The sequence below is a fragment of the Typopeltis vanoorti genome, chromosome 14, assembly GCF_054136105.1.
Source record: "Typopeltis vanoorti isolate ZY-2024b chromosome 14, IOZ_Tvanoo_1.0, whole genome shotgun sequence".
Classification (NCBI taxonomy): domain Eukaryota; kingdom Metazoa; phylum Arthropoda; class Arachnida; order Uropygi; family Thelyphonidae; genus Typopeltis; species Typopeltis vanoorti.
In genome coordinates this window covers 30,415,261-30,432,022 of record NC_143562.1, presented here as the reverse complement: position 1 = coordinate 30,432,022, position 16,762 = coordinate 30,415,261, and the positions used below count along the sequence as shown (strand labels likewise).

At 34.0% G+C, this 16,762-nt stretch overlaps 1 protein-coding gene across 1 annotated transcript in view; it reads left to right on the top strand.

Annotated features, from left to right (window-relative positions):
* The window catches only part of garz (Sec7 domain-containing protein garz), a 405,451-nt gene that overhangs the window by 113,121 nt on the left and 275,568 nt on the right, over window positions 1–16,762 (top strand). Inside the window, exon 12 of the mRNA XM_090404320.1 lies at window positions 6,271–6,421. Within this exon, the coding sequence (XP_090260446.1) occupies window positions 6,271–6,421 (151 nt within the window). The remainder of the gene's footprint in view (window positions 1–6,270; window positions 6,422–16,762) is intronic.

Genomic DNA, 16,762 nt, shown 5'->3' with positions numbered 1-16,762 from the left:
TATACACCAACACCATCTACTGCCCATCATCACCATAGTATTTTCACTGACAATCACAAACATCCATGCCCACTGCGGGATTCGAACCCGCAGCTTTTTTGGCTGGAGAGTGAATACGCCGACCACTCGACCAACCAGGCCATTTGGCTCTCTCTGACTTCTATCTTTTCCCAAAACTGTATCTCTTCCTCGCTGGAAGAGATACAGTTTTGGGAAGTGTTTTTCTTCGAATCAAGAGGTGATTGCAGATCTTACTGAGAACCACTACAGGGATGCGATAATGGTGCTGGAGCATCAATGGAATAAATGTATTAGTCTTGAGGGAGATTATGTTGAAAAATAAAAATAATTTTGAAATTATAAATTTGTTTTTTTCATTGTTAGGCTGAGAACTTTTCAGACTACCCTTGTATTAGTCTTAAGGGAGATAAGTCAAGTACAGGTATATACAAGTAATCCTCATATAACGTGGATGTTAGGTTCCATAGAAATGCCACGTTATATAAATCGCATTATGCAAGACTCAGATCACATAGAAAAAGTAGGGTTATGTTCCGAAATTGTTTTTTTTTTTAAATTATATAAACAACGATGACATATTTATTTTATTTTTAGGCAAATAAAATAAAGTGCATATTTTAATCGTCATCACTGTCTTCAAAAATAACATTTAGTAGATGTTCTTTATTACGAGTGTCCTGACGACGTCACCACTTGAAATCTCTTGGACATTATTTGTATAATTCTTATTGCATATTTCGGCTGGTTTAGTTATCAAGAAGTTTGTACCTGATGTAACTTTCTACATCGGGTCCAAAACACTTGAAAAACTAATTTTTAAACATGCTAGCTGTAACCCCATGCCTTTTTGTTGGCCCACCAATAAACAGGTAGGGTGAACTTGTCGAATCCTTTCATAGCACGAGGATCAGTTAATAAACATTCGTTTTGTCATATAATCACCTGCATTACTACAAAACAGTAAAGTAATTCTATCTTTGGAAACTTTGAATCCAGGAGCTGATCTTTGTACCTGATGTAACTTTCTACATTGGGTCCAAAACACTTGAAAAACTAATTTTTAAACATGCTAGCTGTAACCCCATGCCTTTTTGTTGGCCCACCAATAAACAGGTAGGGTGAACTTGTCGAATCCTTTCATAGCACGAGGATCAGTTAATAAACATTCGTTTTGTCATGTAATCACCTGCATTACTACAAAATAGTAAAGTAATTCTATCTTTGGAAACTTTGAATCCAGGAGCTGATCTTTCATTTTTCGAAATATAGGTGCGTTTTAGCATTTGTTTTTTCCAATATAACCCGGATTCATCTGCATTGAACACCTGGTCTACACTATAACCACTTTCTTCAATGATTTTTAAGTTCTCTTGGGTATTTCCGGGCAACTCTGCGTCTGCTGATGCTCCCTGGATTTTAAGATTATGCAAAGAAAACCCCTTTTTAAAGTTTTCTAATCAACCCTTACTGGCACAAAATCCATGCTGAGAGCTTTTTTCTGAAGAATCTTGATCAAGTTCTTTTAAATGTTTATAAACTTTGAGAGCTTTTTGTTTAATAAGATTTCCCTCCAAAGGAATTTTCTTTTGAGCACAATCTTCTATCCAAATCATTGAAAATTTCTTAAATTTTCACATTAGAATATTGCATACACGAGCAACTTTGCACTTACCATTGACCCAGCAACTTTCTCGGATTTTATGTTCATTTTGTTGGATTGTTTGAATTGTTGATGCTCCATTTATCAACCGATCCAAGATTTTAATTTTTCTTCGAGAGAAATAAATTTTCTTTTCAATGTTGGTTTTTCCTTTCATTGCAGTTTTAGCAGCCATTACCATAAAAAAATAGCATTACATGTTAATTATATATGTAACTCACCAGAAAATAAAGTACTCAACTTGAGATTAACACACTTATGATTTTTAATGTGCTTTTCTGGCAGAAAATGTAGACAATTTTCAACAATAGACACTTTATACAATTTTCAACTTTAGACAACTTTAGACAGTTTTCAACAATAGACACAGTAAACAATTTATGTACATGCGTGCTAAAGGGTATTTCCCCTAATATATATTCGCTGCTTATAACTACATGCGTGATACAGGTAGACACAAATTTAATGAAGATACAATTTGATTTTTAAGTCGCACGGTGAAAAATATATGAAAAGATAAAGGGTTACTACAATTTACTGCAATTTGTAGACCATGACTTATACAATGCAACCGAATTGTATAAGTACTGCGTTATATGAGGGTTACCTGACAATATGATGTCACTATCAGGAAGGAAATGGGTCTTGATCAGCTAAATGCCCACATAAACAAAGAACCCCTATTTTCCAGTCCTTTACCTTCAAATACCTCCATAAATCCTCTGTACAAAAAAAAAAAAATCAAAAGAAATGCTCAAAGAAAAAGGCCTAAATACTATCAACCTTCTTTCATCCTCTAAACAGGTTATTTGTTATACCAATGGATCGTCAGACACCAATATTGATTAATGGAGGCGCTGGTGTTCTCCTTCCACTCCCAAAAAACTTTCAATAAAAGTTGGATCTGGGAGAATCGCTTCTAATTTTACTAGCGAACTTTACTCAATAAATAAAGCACTCGAAGCCTACTTAAAATTATCATCATCTCAACAATCTGAGAGAATTATAATTTACAGTGACTCAAGATCAGCTATGGAGGCAATACCAAGCTCACACAAGACACCCATAAACTCTTAAATCAACTAAAGTGTTTAGGAAAAAGTTGAATTTTACAATGGATTCCTGCTCATGTTGGCATTGATTACAATGAAGCAGCTGATAAATTAGCAAAAGAGGCCAGAGAACTCAACCAAAAAACTCGCATGATAACTCTTGCTGATGCTAACACACTAGCAAAGCTAAACTAATTCCAATAAAATCAGTGATACAACAACAAATTCCCAAAATCAATGCTGACAGAAAGACCTCCACCACGATAGCAAGACTACGAACAGGACATTATAGAGGAATGAAGTTCAATACAGATGATATGAGAACATATAGAAACTGCCCCAATACTCAACTGACACCCACTCACTTCTTTACCTGTCCAGCAATTAGAGCAGCCTTGCAAGAAATAGATCCTAATCTTGAACAACAGCTCTATACAAACAAAATCATCGACATAGCCAAAGCAGTTCAAGGAGCACATGGAAACATCTAAGAATCTTCAAAGGACAAGACAACAACTACAATTTGTAGACCGTGTTGTATAAGTACTGCATTATACGAGGGTTACCTGTATATGCAAATGAAAGTTACTTGCCAAACAAATCCATGTTTATCCTTAATGAGTTATTTCATTGTGTTTTATCACACATAATGTCATGAGAAACTTGGGTGTTATAATAGAAACATTTTTCTTTCAAAGCTAATATATATTGATATGCAGAGGTGGGAATGCTATGGTTGATGCCAGTGACATAATATTTGATCAGAATTGTAAGACTGAAAGAAGGCACGCAGCTAGGAATTTGCCAAGAGCACCAGTAACCAAGTTATGCTACTGTTAATATGTACTTTTTTTTAAAATATCTTTATTTATAAATATCTTAATATATTGCAACCGATGAAAAAAACGACACAAGTGAGAAATTGCTGATTTTTAGGTATGCATGCTTAAAAGTATGCCGTTTCATGTATTAAATTAATCAAGAGAACCACACAATTTATTTACTGTATTCACTATAAGGAAAAAGAATGGTCATTTTTCCTGTGCAGGTGAAATGACCAGGTTGCACTGGAATGATGGCACTTGAATGAATCCGTATGAAAGTTACTTGACAAACAAATCCATGTTTATCCTTAATAAGTTATTTCATTGTGTTGTATCACACATGGGAAGGAAAACAAATGACAAATTTAGAATTGTGGCACTTTTTTAAAAGAACAGTAAAAAATGTCATAAAGCAAGAAATTGTATAATAAATGTTTCCTTACTATTGATCATCCTTGCAACAGCATAGTCAACTTGTGAAACTGGCTCATACTGTTTTAAAATGAATATTTCATAGTTGAATTTAGTGCTAATAATTTAATTTCGATTTTCTGAAAAATGGCTGATTTTGAATTGTCCCTTATTTATGTAGTTGTGATACAATGATTGCAACACTTAAACTGTTGAGAGATGCTTACTGAATGGAGATAGGAGAGATTATTCATACAGAAGAACTACGGAGTTTATGAGAACTAGGGGCATTTAAAAGTTGTGCATGGTTGTGGTGAATAAGAACAAGAACTATTTTTTTTTTTTTTACTTAGAGAGTGGGTGATGTATGAATAGAATTAAATCAGTGTGAATAGATTTATGATAGGTTACTCTGTACATTAAGTGATTCAAAAATGTATTTATAATAAATATATTTGAAATAAATGGTCGCCCTTTTCATCTTTTAATATAATAAAATTATGCCTGTAAATCTTTTCATCCAATTAAAATCTTCATTTCGTATTCCATGTCACATTTATTTTAAAAAAATAAATAAAACAAATTAGTAGCCAAAGTTTTGCTTTTAAAATATCTAAATCAACATACAGTTATAATCTGGAAATAGACAACAGAATAAGCAAAGCTAGTATGGTGGGTAGCCAGCTGAATAAATTTATATGGAATAAGAGAGAAATTAGCCAAAACACCAAACTAGCAGTATATAAGACAGTGTTTAAATCAGTTTTAAGTTATAAATTTGAGAGTTGGGTTAGAAATAAAACACTTGATCAAAGACTAGAGACCACAGATATGAGAGTTCTGAGAAAAATTGGTGGAATGAACAGATTTCATCAATGGCAGAATCATATTAAAAATGACGATATTAGAAGGAACTTGACATTGCTAACATTCAAGAATGAACAAGCAGAACTAATCTAAGGTAGTATGGCCATTTTTTTTTTTTTTTTGCTAACCTTTCCTCACCCATTTAAATAGAATGGGTGAGGAAAGGTTAGCAAAACAGGTGTTTGATGCCAAGATGGCAGGAAGACTCAGAGGAAGACCAAGGTCTGGATTGATTCACTCAGAAGTGCCAAATCTGAGTAAAATTCATCCCATGTATGTGTGTGCATGCACGTGCAGATGTCATCGTGCTGACATTACTATTACTACTAATAATAATAATGGAGCTCCGTGGGAATAAAGTTCTCTAATTATTCCCTAGAAAAATACCATTTAGTCGAGAAGAGAAGAGGATAAGAGGGAATAATAATTAAGAATTTTTATATAATCTTTTTCAGATTGTGTAAAACAGACATAAAATATACAAAACTCATATACTAAAAGGAATATCCCTCAAAAAAAAAAAAAAAAAGCCACACACATCTACATAACATATATAAAGGGAATATCATTCTAGGCTTCACATTTGTTATAATTAATTTTTCAATGAACTGTTCATTCGATGATTTGTAATTTCGGCAAATTTTTTTCAATGAATTACCTTTCAATAAATTGAGTTTTCGATTAATTGTTGTTCGATGATTTGCATTTTTGAGGAGCTGCCTTTAGATCAATTGTTTTTTAGATTAACTGTTTTTCTGTTAATTGTTTTTTCGATAAATTGTTTTCAGTGAATTTTCCGGGCAGTTATGTCTCACCACTTTCAGCAATGTTGAAAAATTTAAAGGATAAACACACACTGTTGAAAATATTGATCATGAATGTGAGATTCATTGTTGCTCTGTTTGCTGCCAAACTTTGAGCATTTTTATTTTAGCAAAGTCACAAATCTCTGGATCATACATTAAACCTCACTACTGTACCAGAACTTTTGGAGGCTCATTCAGCAGTGTAAATTTTGTTTCTGTATTACATTTTATGCTAATATTATTTATATTCATCCTGTTTATTCTTGTGTGCCACTTATTTTATGCTGGACAAATTTCTCATCATTCTACTAAGTAGTATTAAAATAATTCTTATGGATAATTATGATAGAAATTAAATTACATTTCTCAAAAACGTATTGCAAGATACATTTTTGCGTTTTTTTGATGTTTTGTGCTAAATGTGTCTAACAAGAACAGCATAAAAAAACAATGCACTTAGATTTATGCACTCACTCATGCAACTGCTTGTCACACATGTGTGTGCCTGTGCACATGTGACACAGTTGTAGAGGTATTTTTTCTTTTCTTCAATAATTTATTTTTGAAATGAGATTTTCACTTAATGTTTTTTTTTCTTGTTATATAATATAAATGTTAATGTATTTCAGAATGCATTTCCAGTATCAGGTCTTTATTCAACTCATTTACTCTCATTGGATGCTCTTTTGGCAGTAATTGACAGTATCGAGACCCATTGTCATTATCGTATTCTTAGTGAAAGTCAGTTGACAAAAGAAGAAGAACTGCTGCATAGTAAAGGTAAACATGTTTTATCCTTTGTAAAATATTTCTAAGTTTGAATATTACTTTTTATTTAATATAAAACCCAAACAAAATTTCTTTCTTTATATAGTACAAATATAAGAACAGTGCTAGCACAAATTGGTTCACTTCAGTTATATGGTGGCTATTTCGTCCATATTTTTTTAATTATTTTTTTGTTTTGTTTTATTATCACTTGTACACATATCTTTGGGAATACTTGATAATAGGAAAGGCTGTTCCACAGAACTTATGTAGATGGCATGAAAGATGAATGGGAGTGGAAGTTCAGTGAGTCAGCAGTTCAGCTGTAAAAGGATGTTAGGCAGCTCTTGCTCATGTTATTATAAGTTTTGCAGAAATGAGGAGGGGGGGGGGATATCCCAGTTTTGCTGAACGGCACTCATGGAAATATCTGCAAAAAAGATAAAACCATGTTTTGTCTGCATCGAAAGTATCTAGGTTATTATTGCCCCATTGAAAGATGGTGTGGAGATGAGTGTTTAGGACACTTAGTGTAGATGATTTTGAAGCTTGAGATGTTTGAGCATTATGAAGTTTGTCATTATGAGTAAGAGGAATGGAGAATGCTGTTATCAAAACTGTGAAGAGGATTTGTTGATGGGAGAAGTTGGTTTATGGATGAAAAGAAGAGATGATTAAAATAACACAGGAACACCTATAACTAAAGAACATCTGCATTAGTAGAACAAGCTGAAGAGAGAGAGAATGCTATCCACCATTGCACAACAAATGACCTGAGAGAAAACTTGCAAACCAGTCGGAAAGAGAGGAAGGCAGATGATAAGATGGTAATTTTCTGAGAAGCTTTCAATTCCAAACCCCTATCAAATGCCTTGGAAAGGTCAATTGCATTAGCACATGTTTTTCCAAACCTTTCCATTGCATGTGGTATTGTAATATTTATGTTTTCCTTATAATTTATTCCTATCCCTGATCACTGCACCATTGTAATATTTTTATTCTTATTATGTATTCACTGTGTTTTCATATATTTGTAACTTACATGTAGTGCATGTATGTAAGAAATTTACATACATGAAATTTATATAGATTTTTGACTGCACCACCTTGCCTCAGTATGGTACATGAAATATGATACCTCCGGTAGACCTCAATCATGCAATATTAATCAATTCTTAGAACATTCTCATTCATGGTCTCTTTACCTTATTATTTCACTCTAATTATTTCCCGCTTATAGGCTCGAATTATTTTAGATCAATGCATTGCAATAAATAAGATCAGGAGACACTCTTTAAGAAAATTCAACAAGAATATTTAATGATCACTAATTAAAGAAATGAATACAATACAAAGAGAACAGCAGGGGAACTATCCTCTGTTAATCTCAGTTCAAAATTCATACAACTACCTATATATCTCTAACAACAATTTTCTTTAGTTATTCGAATAGTTTATATTACTTTCCAACTTAATTCTCAATATCTACTTCTATTTGCATCAATATAACAACATGACATATATATAGCAATCAATTCCTTATCAATAAAACACAAGGTATTTTCCCAACATTTATCAGCTAGTTTGTAATACTTTCCTCATCTTAAATTTCATTATCTAGTTTAAGTGCATCTCTATCTTTATCAAGAATTATATAACAATCAATCCTATCAACAATAGGACAAAACTTAGATATTATACAGGTGTCAGATTACCTCCTAATCTCAATTAGCTTCTCTGGAATTAGCTATACTCATATACACACATGCATTATGAATTTCAATCTTAAGGGACATATCAGTTATTCTCTGGCTATGACTATCCTATCTTATGCATCTTATCAGTTCGTTAAAACATCTTTCTTACACCACATAATCTTATAAGATACAATATCAGACTCACGTGAACAGTCCTCCCCTTTGATGCACCCTTTTCTTCTATTTTTGTCACGGCGTCCTATGTTCCTTTCCAGGTTTTGGATTTTCTACCTCTGGATCCTCGGAGAACCGGCAGCTTCGTTGGGTCGGCAAGCGGGATACGAGGAACGATTCTCCGGCGTTGAACACTCGGTTGAAGGGTTACGATTGTCGGGCATTCACAGGCTCGGCTGAGCGGAATAGCTTCTGGACTGTTTCATTTCTCCTTACATATTTGCCTCTAGACATCCATGCTCCTTGACTCGAATGGCTTACGGTTGATCGACCTCCAATCTCCTTCCCTGGACCTCTCTGCATCTGGGAAGAACCTCCCCTTGTTCCTTTCTTTAGATGCCGATGCTGGTTGTCGATCCCTGATCATTCCCGAAAACTTGCCTTATGTCCTTCTCAGTTTCCAAACCTTGGGTTCAGTTTTGGAACCCCCTTGCAATATCACGTGATAGCGTGTTCTGGAACTTTCGCCGACTTCTTCTTTCATGTTCCTAATCTGTTTTTGTCGGCCTGCGGAAGTCACGTTTGATTCCTGCCGTCCCTTTCTGCACTGATGTTGAAGGCCACCTGCGACTGAACATGTAAACAAGAATCAAACAGCCTCCCGACTGCATGGCCTTGCCCTTGGCGTTAGCAATTCTACATGTTTTTGTAAAGAGTAAGCTAATCCCTGTTGTGCTGTACATATTCTGTATACAATACTAAATAATACTATAAGAGACATACAAGTTTTCTGGGTTTTACCTTCCTGTAAAGGGTTGATGCATTAACTGGACGAAAATTCATGCTGCATCGAACTTTTACAGTATCCAGCAATGGAATAAATAGAAGAAAAACTAAACAATTATAAACAAAAATGGATTGAACATGTAAACCGATTGGCCAACACCTGACATCCTAAACAAATACTAAAATATAAGCCAATTGGAAAGAGAAGGCAGGGTAGACCTCAAAAAAGGATATTGGATGGATAATGAGACCGGAACAGACCAATATGGTCTATACCCATAATTAGTGTTATGATGATGATCCAGCAATGGGTAGTGCAGTCAATGAGATCTGCTGTGGGTCTTGATTGGCAGGATCCAAATTGTTGTCATTAATTAGTTGACAGTTATCCAGGTGTGAAGAAATTGAGACTGTTGGTGACTTTTTCCATTACTTTAGGTTACACTTAAATGAGAGCAGCAGGTGGATAGTTTGATGGCTTACACTTATCACTTTTTTGGAATTAGCTGTATACAGGCTGGCTTCCATGTAGTGGGGTAATAAAATACACCTTTAACTCTTGTAAAGGATGTCTAATTTAATTTGTTAAATTAAATTAGACATCAGGCTGGCTTCCATGTAGTGGGGTAATAAAATACACCTTTAACTCTTGTATAAGATGTCTAATTTAATTTGTAAGTGCTTTGGTAAAATTAACAATCAGTCTGTTTATTCCATTCATGTGTTCTATAAATGATAAACATCTCCATTATACAGTATGCTTAATTTCTATATGTAAAAGAAGTTTTTACATACAGTGAAGTTCTAAAAACTTAAGTATATTATACAGGGTGGTGCAAAAGTAGCGAAAGGGTTTACAATAATAATAACTTTTTAAATTGTAAGTTTTGAATTTATTTCTCATACATGGAGAATTTTATGAGCTAGGTATGGAAGACCATGTCCTGTAAGTGACTGCCATTTTCAGCTTCACAAAGTTGGGCTCTTTTGAGAGCATTTTTCATTACGCATGTCAGAGAATCTGGCATTAATTCCTGTATTTTGGCTCATATGTTCTCCTTGAGCTGCTCTGTAGTTCTGGGTTTATTCACATACACCCTCTCCTTAAGATGAAATCTGGTATACGAGTGGGCCAATTGAATGCAGAATTTCTTGAAATTAGACGTTCACCAAAAATCTCCCTTAAGATCCCTATCGTGGCTCGAGCAGTGTGTGTGTGTATGCATTGGTCCCATCCTATTGGAACCACATCTCTGGAGTATCACAGCATGCCTTCGGGTTGATGTTCTGGGGGTTCTGCTCAATACTCTTCTGAACGCGTTGAATATTCATGTCACTTCAGGCAGAACATGGTCTTCCAGATATTAGCAGAGCTCGCACTTACCTTGCTGCCGAAAATGTCCCACCAAGCATCGGATCATTGATTCAGAGGGTGTTTCATGCATTAAAATGACTGTGATAGGCTTGTTGGGTCTGGATTATTGAACGATGATGTTCAAAATAAAGCTCTATGATCTTAATTCATTGCAAAAATAGTAATGTTCCATACTGCATCTCCCAGTATGGAACATCTCACCTGCCACACTGTGTGTGTGTGTGTGTGTGTGTGTGTGTGTGTGTGTGTGTGTGTGTGTGTGTGTACATACACACACAGGGTGGCGCAAAAGTAGCGATGGGGTTGAAAAAAATCATAAATAACTTTTTGAAATTCAATGAAATTCCAAATTCTAATTTGGAAATTGGAATCAATGGAAAAGAAATGGAACCCAGATCGACATAATAGGTGTTACTGTAACAATGAAGACAAAAGATGTGAGATTTTCTAAGTAACAAATGCAAGATGTTATCTTCAGGCAATAACAATCAGGGAAAAGGAGAGTAGCTATAGTATTCAGCATTAAATATGAGGATAATTTTCTTGAATGGTATGCAGTATGAAGTAGAGTGATGTGTGCAAATGTTAGAATGAGGAACTGGACAATGAGACTTATTTGGGCCTGTGATCATACAGAAGATTGTACTAAGGAAGAAATAGATGAATTTTTTGAGTCATTAGAGAAGAAGAAGACAGCTGACACAATGAAAAAAGAAAAGCTGTTCTGTGTTAGAGAGCTAAACAGCAGAGTAGGAAATATTCTAAGAAAATTTGGAGAAAAGAGCAGAGTTAATAATAATAATGACCTGCTAGATTCTGTTCATAACTAATCCATGTTATTACTAATAACATGGATTAGTTATTACTAATACCATGTTATTAGTAATACTGAAGCAATGCCCATGAAAGTACATATAGAAAATTCACTGCAGAAACATGGTGTAGTGAAAGTGACTGAAGGGGGGGGGGTCTGTGAGCGAAGGGTCACCTATTAGGTGGAATTGTCCTTTTCTTTATATTATCACAAATTCTTAGGGAGGTTTCAGGTGCACCATCTCAATTCTGGGAACAATATTCCAAGGTTGGTCGAATTTGAGACTTATATTAGGAGTTGAGAGGAAGCAAAGTAATGCTTTGAATTGAAAAGAACACCAAGCTTTTTAGAGGCTGAAGAGGTTATGTATGTAATATGTTTGTGCCAGAATAAACTGGATGCTGCAGTCACTGAAGAGGAGAAAAACTGATCTTGAAAGGAAGTTGGAACATTATCAAAAGTAAGAGTGAGTGGAGTAGGATCTTTCTTGCAGGTAATAAGTCAGACCTAAGTTTTTATGGCATTGAAATTTACTAAGTTGTATTCACCCCATTTGAGGATGTTGATAATATCATTGTTTAAGTTACTGGTTATAGAAGATCTTGAGGCATCTATCATTTGATTACTACCAAGTTTCTTGAATGAGGAAGAGGAATGAACAGTATTATCATCATCATCATCATCATCATCATTGAAACTCTGAATAGGATTTGAAGTCAGGAAGAGAGAGAGAGGTTTTAGATGTAAAGGACAAAGTGTGTGGGTAAAGAGTACAGAAACTGGGATACTCCAGCATTGGAGAAAAGTCTGATGAGAGGAAGCCATCCACCATGACACATAGTGAACAACCAGTAAGGATGCTGACAATCCAGTCACAAAGTGCAGAGGGGTCAGCCATAAGATGGTAGCTTGTTCAGAAGGTTGATGCCAGACACAATTGAGAGTGACAACATGGGTTTCTCCAAATCTTTCCATGTCCTGTCTAAAGATGGGTGAAATCCACATTGGGGATCACTAATTAAATGATGAGTCTCCATATAGTGAAGAAGCTGGTTGTTGATGACCTTCTCGGTCATCATGTTGCCAATAGAATATGATATCTTATGTAGGCAGTACAGAATGGGTGTTAATTCTGGGGCACAAGTTATGAGCACAGCTGGAGGAATACCTCATCAGGAGCCTTATAAGTATCAAGATTAATCAGGGTTAGTTAGTGATGGTGTAATTTTTTATGTAGTACTATCATAATATCCTTACACCCCCTGATGGTACATGTCAGGAATTTGATGATATTGCATAATGCAAACAAGAGAAAAAAACAAATACTCTAATTTCTGTAATGTTTGATTAATTTTGTTACTTACTATCATCATCAATTTCCTGTTTTGCACCGTCAGGTTTACATTATTACTAATATCCTCTCAACAACTTTTCTCCAAATTAGTTTATCACTTGTCAAATCCAATATTGCTAGATCTTATATTTCTGTCTTCTAGGGCAGCACTTCCCAAACTGTGGGCTGCGGCCCCCTTGGGGGCCATAGGTTTTGTTGAGGGGGGGGGTGAAATAATGAAAACAAATTTAAAATCTTTTAAGACTAAGTAGCTTTTTTTTATCTTAAAAGAAACGTATTTAATTTTTATTATTATTTCTTTTTATATTTTAATGGAAAAAAATCGCACATTGTTGCAGGTTCACAAATTTTTCTTCCTGCGTATTTCGGCGCTTAATAAATATTAGTAAATATATGCTTATTCATATAAGTTTCATTTCAAAGCAGAAATCTAAGAATTGCAGTTTCGAATATTTCACCTGATATTGACTTTTTTTGTAGCAGTACTGAAACACATCCATCACATTAAATTGTTATTAAACTTCTTTTATGTTTTTAATTCTTTCTTTATTACTAATCATTTTACGTTTCATGTGCTTGTACTGCAAATGTACAATAACAATATATCGATCTATCTATATAAAAATATGAGATAATGTGCCATTCAAATGTGTATGTAAGATGCTAAAAATGTAATATTTGCATTTGATTTTTGCAGTATTGGCTGTGTATGTTTTGTATTGAATATAAATACAATAAATATTCTAATAATATATGTGTATATTACGATTTTTTTTCGAGGGTGGGGGCTGTGAAATAATTAAATTTTCCAAAGGTGGCCCTCACATCCAGAAGTTTGGGAAGCACTGTTCTAGGGCACTTACTACAAGATTAAATTTACATTATTACTAATATTCTCTTATCAGTTTTCTTCCAAATTAGTTTGTCACTTGTTAGCACTCCAATGTTATCAGATCTTATATTTCTGTCTTCTATGGCACTTCTAACTTCATAAATCCACCTAGATCTTGGTCTTTCTTGACGTCTTTTTCCTGCCATCTTAATATCAAACATCTGCTTTGCTAACCTTTATTCTCTCTCATTCTGTTTAAGTCTCCATACTGCTTTAGATTAGTTCTGCTCACACATCCCTGTCAAGTTCCTTCATAATATCTTCATTTTTGATAGGATTCTGCCACTGCCATTCTGCTCGCTCTTCTAATTTTAGAAGAGTGAATTCTAATTTTAGAATTTTAATAAAAAAAATACAAGACATTGATCAAGCGTTTTATTTCTGACCTCACTGCATAAGTTGAAATTGGTTTGAACACTGTCTTGTATTTTTGTTTTGACTAATTTCTTATTCCTTGTAAATTTATTAAACTCACTCCCAACATACATCTTCTCTTATTTTGTAGTCTGTTTCTATATTTTATTTTCCATCTTCACCAAAAATTATGCCTAAATATTTGAACTATTTTACTTGTTCTTCATTTAGAATCAGTCACATTTTCCATTTTCTTGCTCTTTTCATAGGCAAGAAATAGGCAATCAGTTTAGTTAAAGAATTTAGTTGGAGATTTGAACTGGGTTATTTAGCACTGGATCGTCATCAGTAGTAAAGAGCTAAATAGCTGAGTTTAATATTTCCAATGCTGATGTCCAGTTTAATGCCACTTCCTTTCATAATGTGATTCATATAGATGATAAGTGCATCTGTCTCACACACCTGATTTCACATCAAACTACCTTTCTGTACTTCCTTCAATTCTAACTGCTGACTTACATTTTAAATATAGACTATGTATTGCACTGTATAATGTTCCATTTGTTCCATTTACCCCATATAAATGTTCTGAACAGAATGTTTATATTTTCTTTTGGTATCTTGTCATATGCTTCTGCCAGCTCTATAAAACTTAAGTTGAGATCTTTATGTTCCCATAAGTTCTCAACTATTTTTTAATAAAGTGAAAATTTGATCTTGACAGCCTCTATTTGTCCTAAACCTAACTTGTTCTTCTCAACCTGTTTAGGTTTCTCTTCCACAATTTTCCTTAGCATCTTCTTAAGTATGCTTACATAAATCTTAGCAGAGAAATTTGCCTGTAACTCACTTTCAGTTTTGTAGATGGGAAATATGAGAGCTCTAGTTCTGTCTGCTTTCATCGTTGAGAATTCAATCTTCTAAGCTTTCTGAATTAGGTGTTATAGCCTAAAACTTCATCATCATCAAATTCCTGACATGTGCCCTCAGATGTAAGGGTGGGGAGTTTTGCATGTTAAGATATTTCATGTGCAAACTTGTCAAGTATATTTATCTGCAATGGTTGATGCAGCTGCTATTTGAAGTTCAGTCAAAAACAGGAGGTTGTCTTGGATGTCGGTAAGTGGTGGAGTACATAATTTTAGTTTGCATTTTGCTATAATTGTTAGTGAAGTGAATATGGAAATTTTTTTTGTCAGTTTTTTGTGTTTTTTATATATTTTTCCTTTCATTTTTTAACTGTAGTGATAGAAATGGACTGTTTGATGACATTAATATACATTAATGACTTTTACATGATCTCATGACAGAGATCATGTAAAAGTTTATGAAGGTATATATGAATATTGTAGATTTGATAGTTTAGGAGAATACACAAACAATCAACAAACCTCCAAATGCCAATTCTGTTCTTTTTAGAAAAAAAACATCAATTATTTATTTACAAATAAAAATTAAGTTACAAATTCTGAAACTTTCTTTGGAAATTCATTTATTCACACATTCATCCTAACCTTAATGTAAATTATTGTATATCCAAAGATTTACAGAAACATGATGTTATACTTTTCAAAAAATCTCATGACAGTAATACAGTTTCCTTAAGAATCACCAACAAGAATATATCACCTTTTTTTTATGTTTGTATATATGGAAACAGAATATTCTTCTTAAGTCAGACATGTACTTTCACACTGTTAATTGGTGGAGAAAGAATATCTATACCTTTCCAACCACTATTCTTTTTTATGTCCACACAACATTAGCTAGCATATGATTGATACAACTTCAGGAAGATTGATTTTAAAGATGAAACGACATTGAGAATACAAGATAATATTCTGCTGAACTACTTTTTCTTCCTTGCAGTTTCATTTACTTTCTTAAAGCTTGCGCATGCGAGAGAGAGAGAGAGAGAGATGAGAAAAATTGCTTCTAAGTACCAAATGTCATCAAGATCGAAACATGTTATTACACTGAATATATCCTCATATTCGGAGAGAGAGAGATTAGAATATTCCAGTATCATATTGCTCATGATATTGTATTCTAAATAGTAACTAAAAACTACAAGTGTTTCCTTAAACGTATGTTATAGTATAATGTTTAAGTGGATAAAATTCTGAAATTTCTGGTGTTCAATCAAATGGCATTGCAGATTCATTAATTAGAAGAATCTTCTATAATGTCATTTGAATGAACAGCATATACCATATGCTGTTTGCGAATAAAATACTACAATTAGTGAATACCATACTGGTGTAAATGATGCTGTGTTATATATAGAAGGGAGGCAAGTATTAGGAGAATTGGAAGTGAAAGAATCAGAGGTGTATTAGGTGATGGTTAGGTTAGATGTTAATAAACTGTGGGTATGGATGATATATCACCACATGTTCTTAAAGAATGTTCATAACAGTTAGCTATGCCCTTGACCTGGTTATTTAATGAAAGTCTTGCGGTGGGTAAGTTCCTAGGGAGTGGAAAGAAGGCAAAATATTACCACTACACAAGCATGGTTGTAGGACAGAACCAGTTTGTATAACTGTTGTTCAAGGTGGTGGAGAAATTGGTTAGGAATATAATACAGGATTGGGTTGATGGACATAATATTCTTTATGATGGTCAGCGTGGATTTGTAAAGGGCAGGTCTTGTTTTAGCAATTTACTTGCATTTTATGACAAGGTGACAAGTTTATTAGATAGGGAGAATCATATACAAGGGTGGTCTGAAAAGTTCTCAGCCTAACAATGAAAAAAATGTTATAATTTCAAAATTATTTTTAGTTTTCAACATAATCTCCCTCAAGACTAATACATTTATTCCAGCGATGCTCCAGCATCATTATCGCATTCCTGTAGTGGTTATCAGAAAGATCTGCAAAATACCCCCTCTACAGCTGCAAT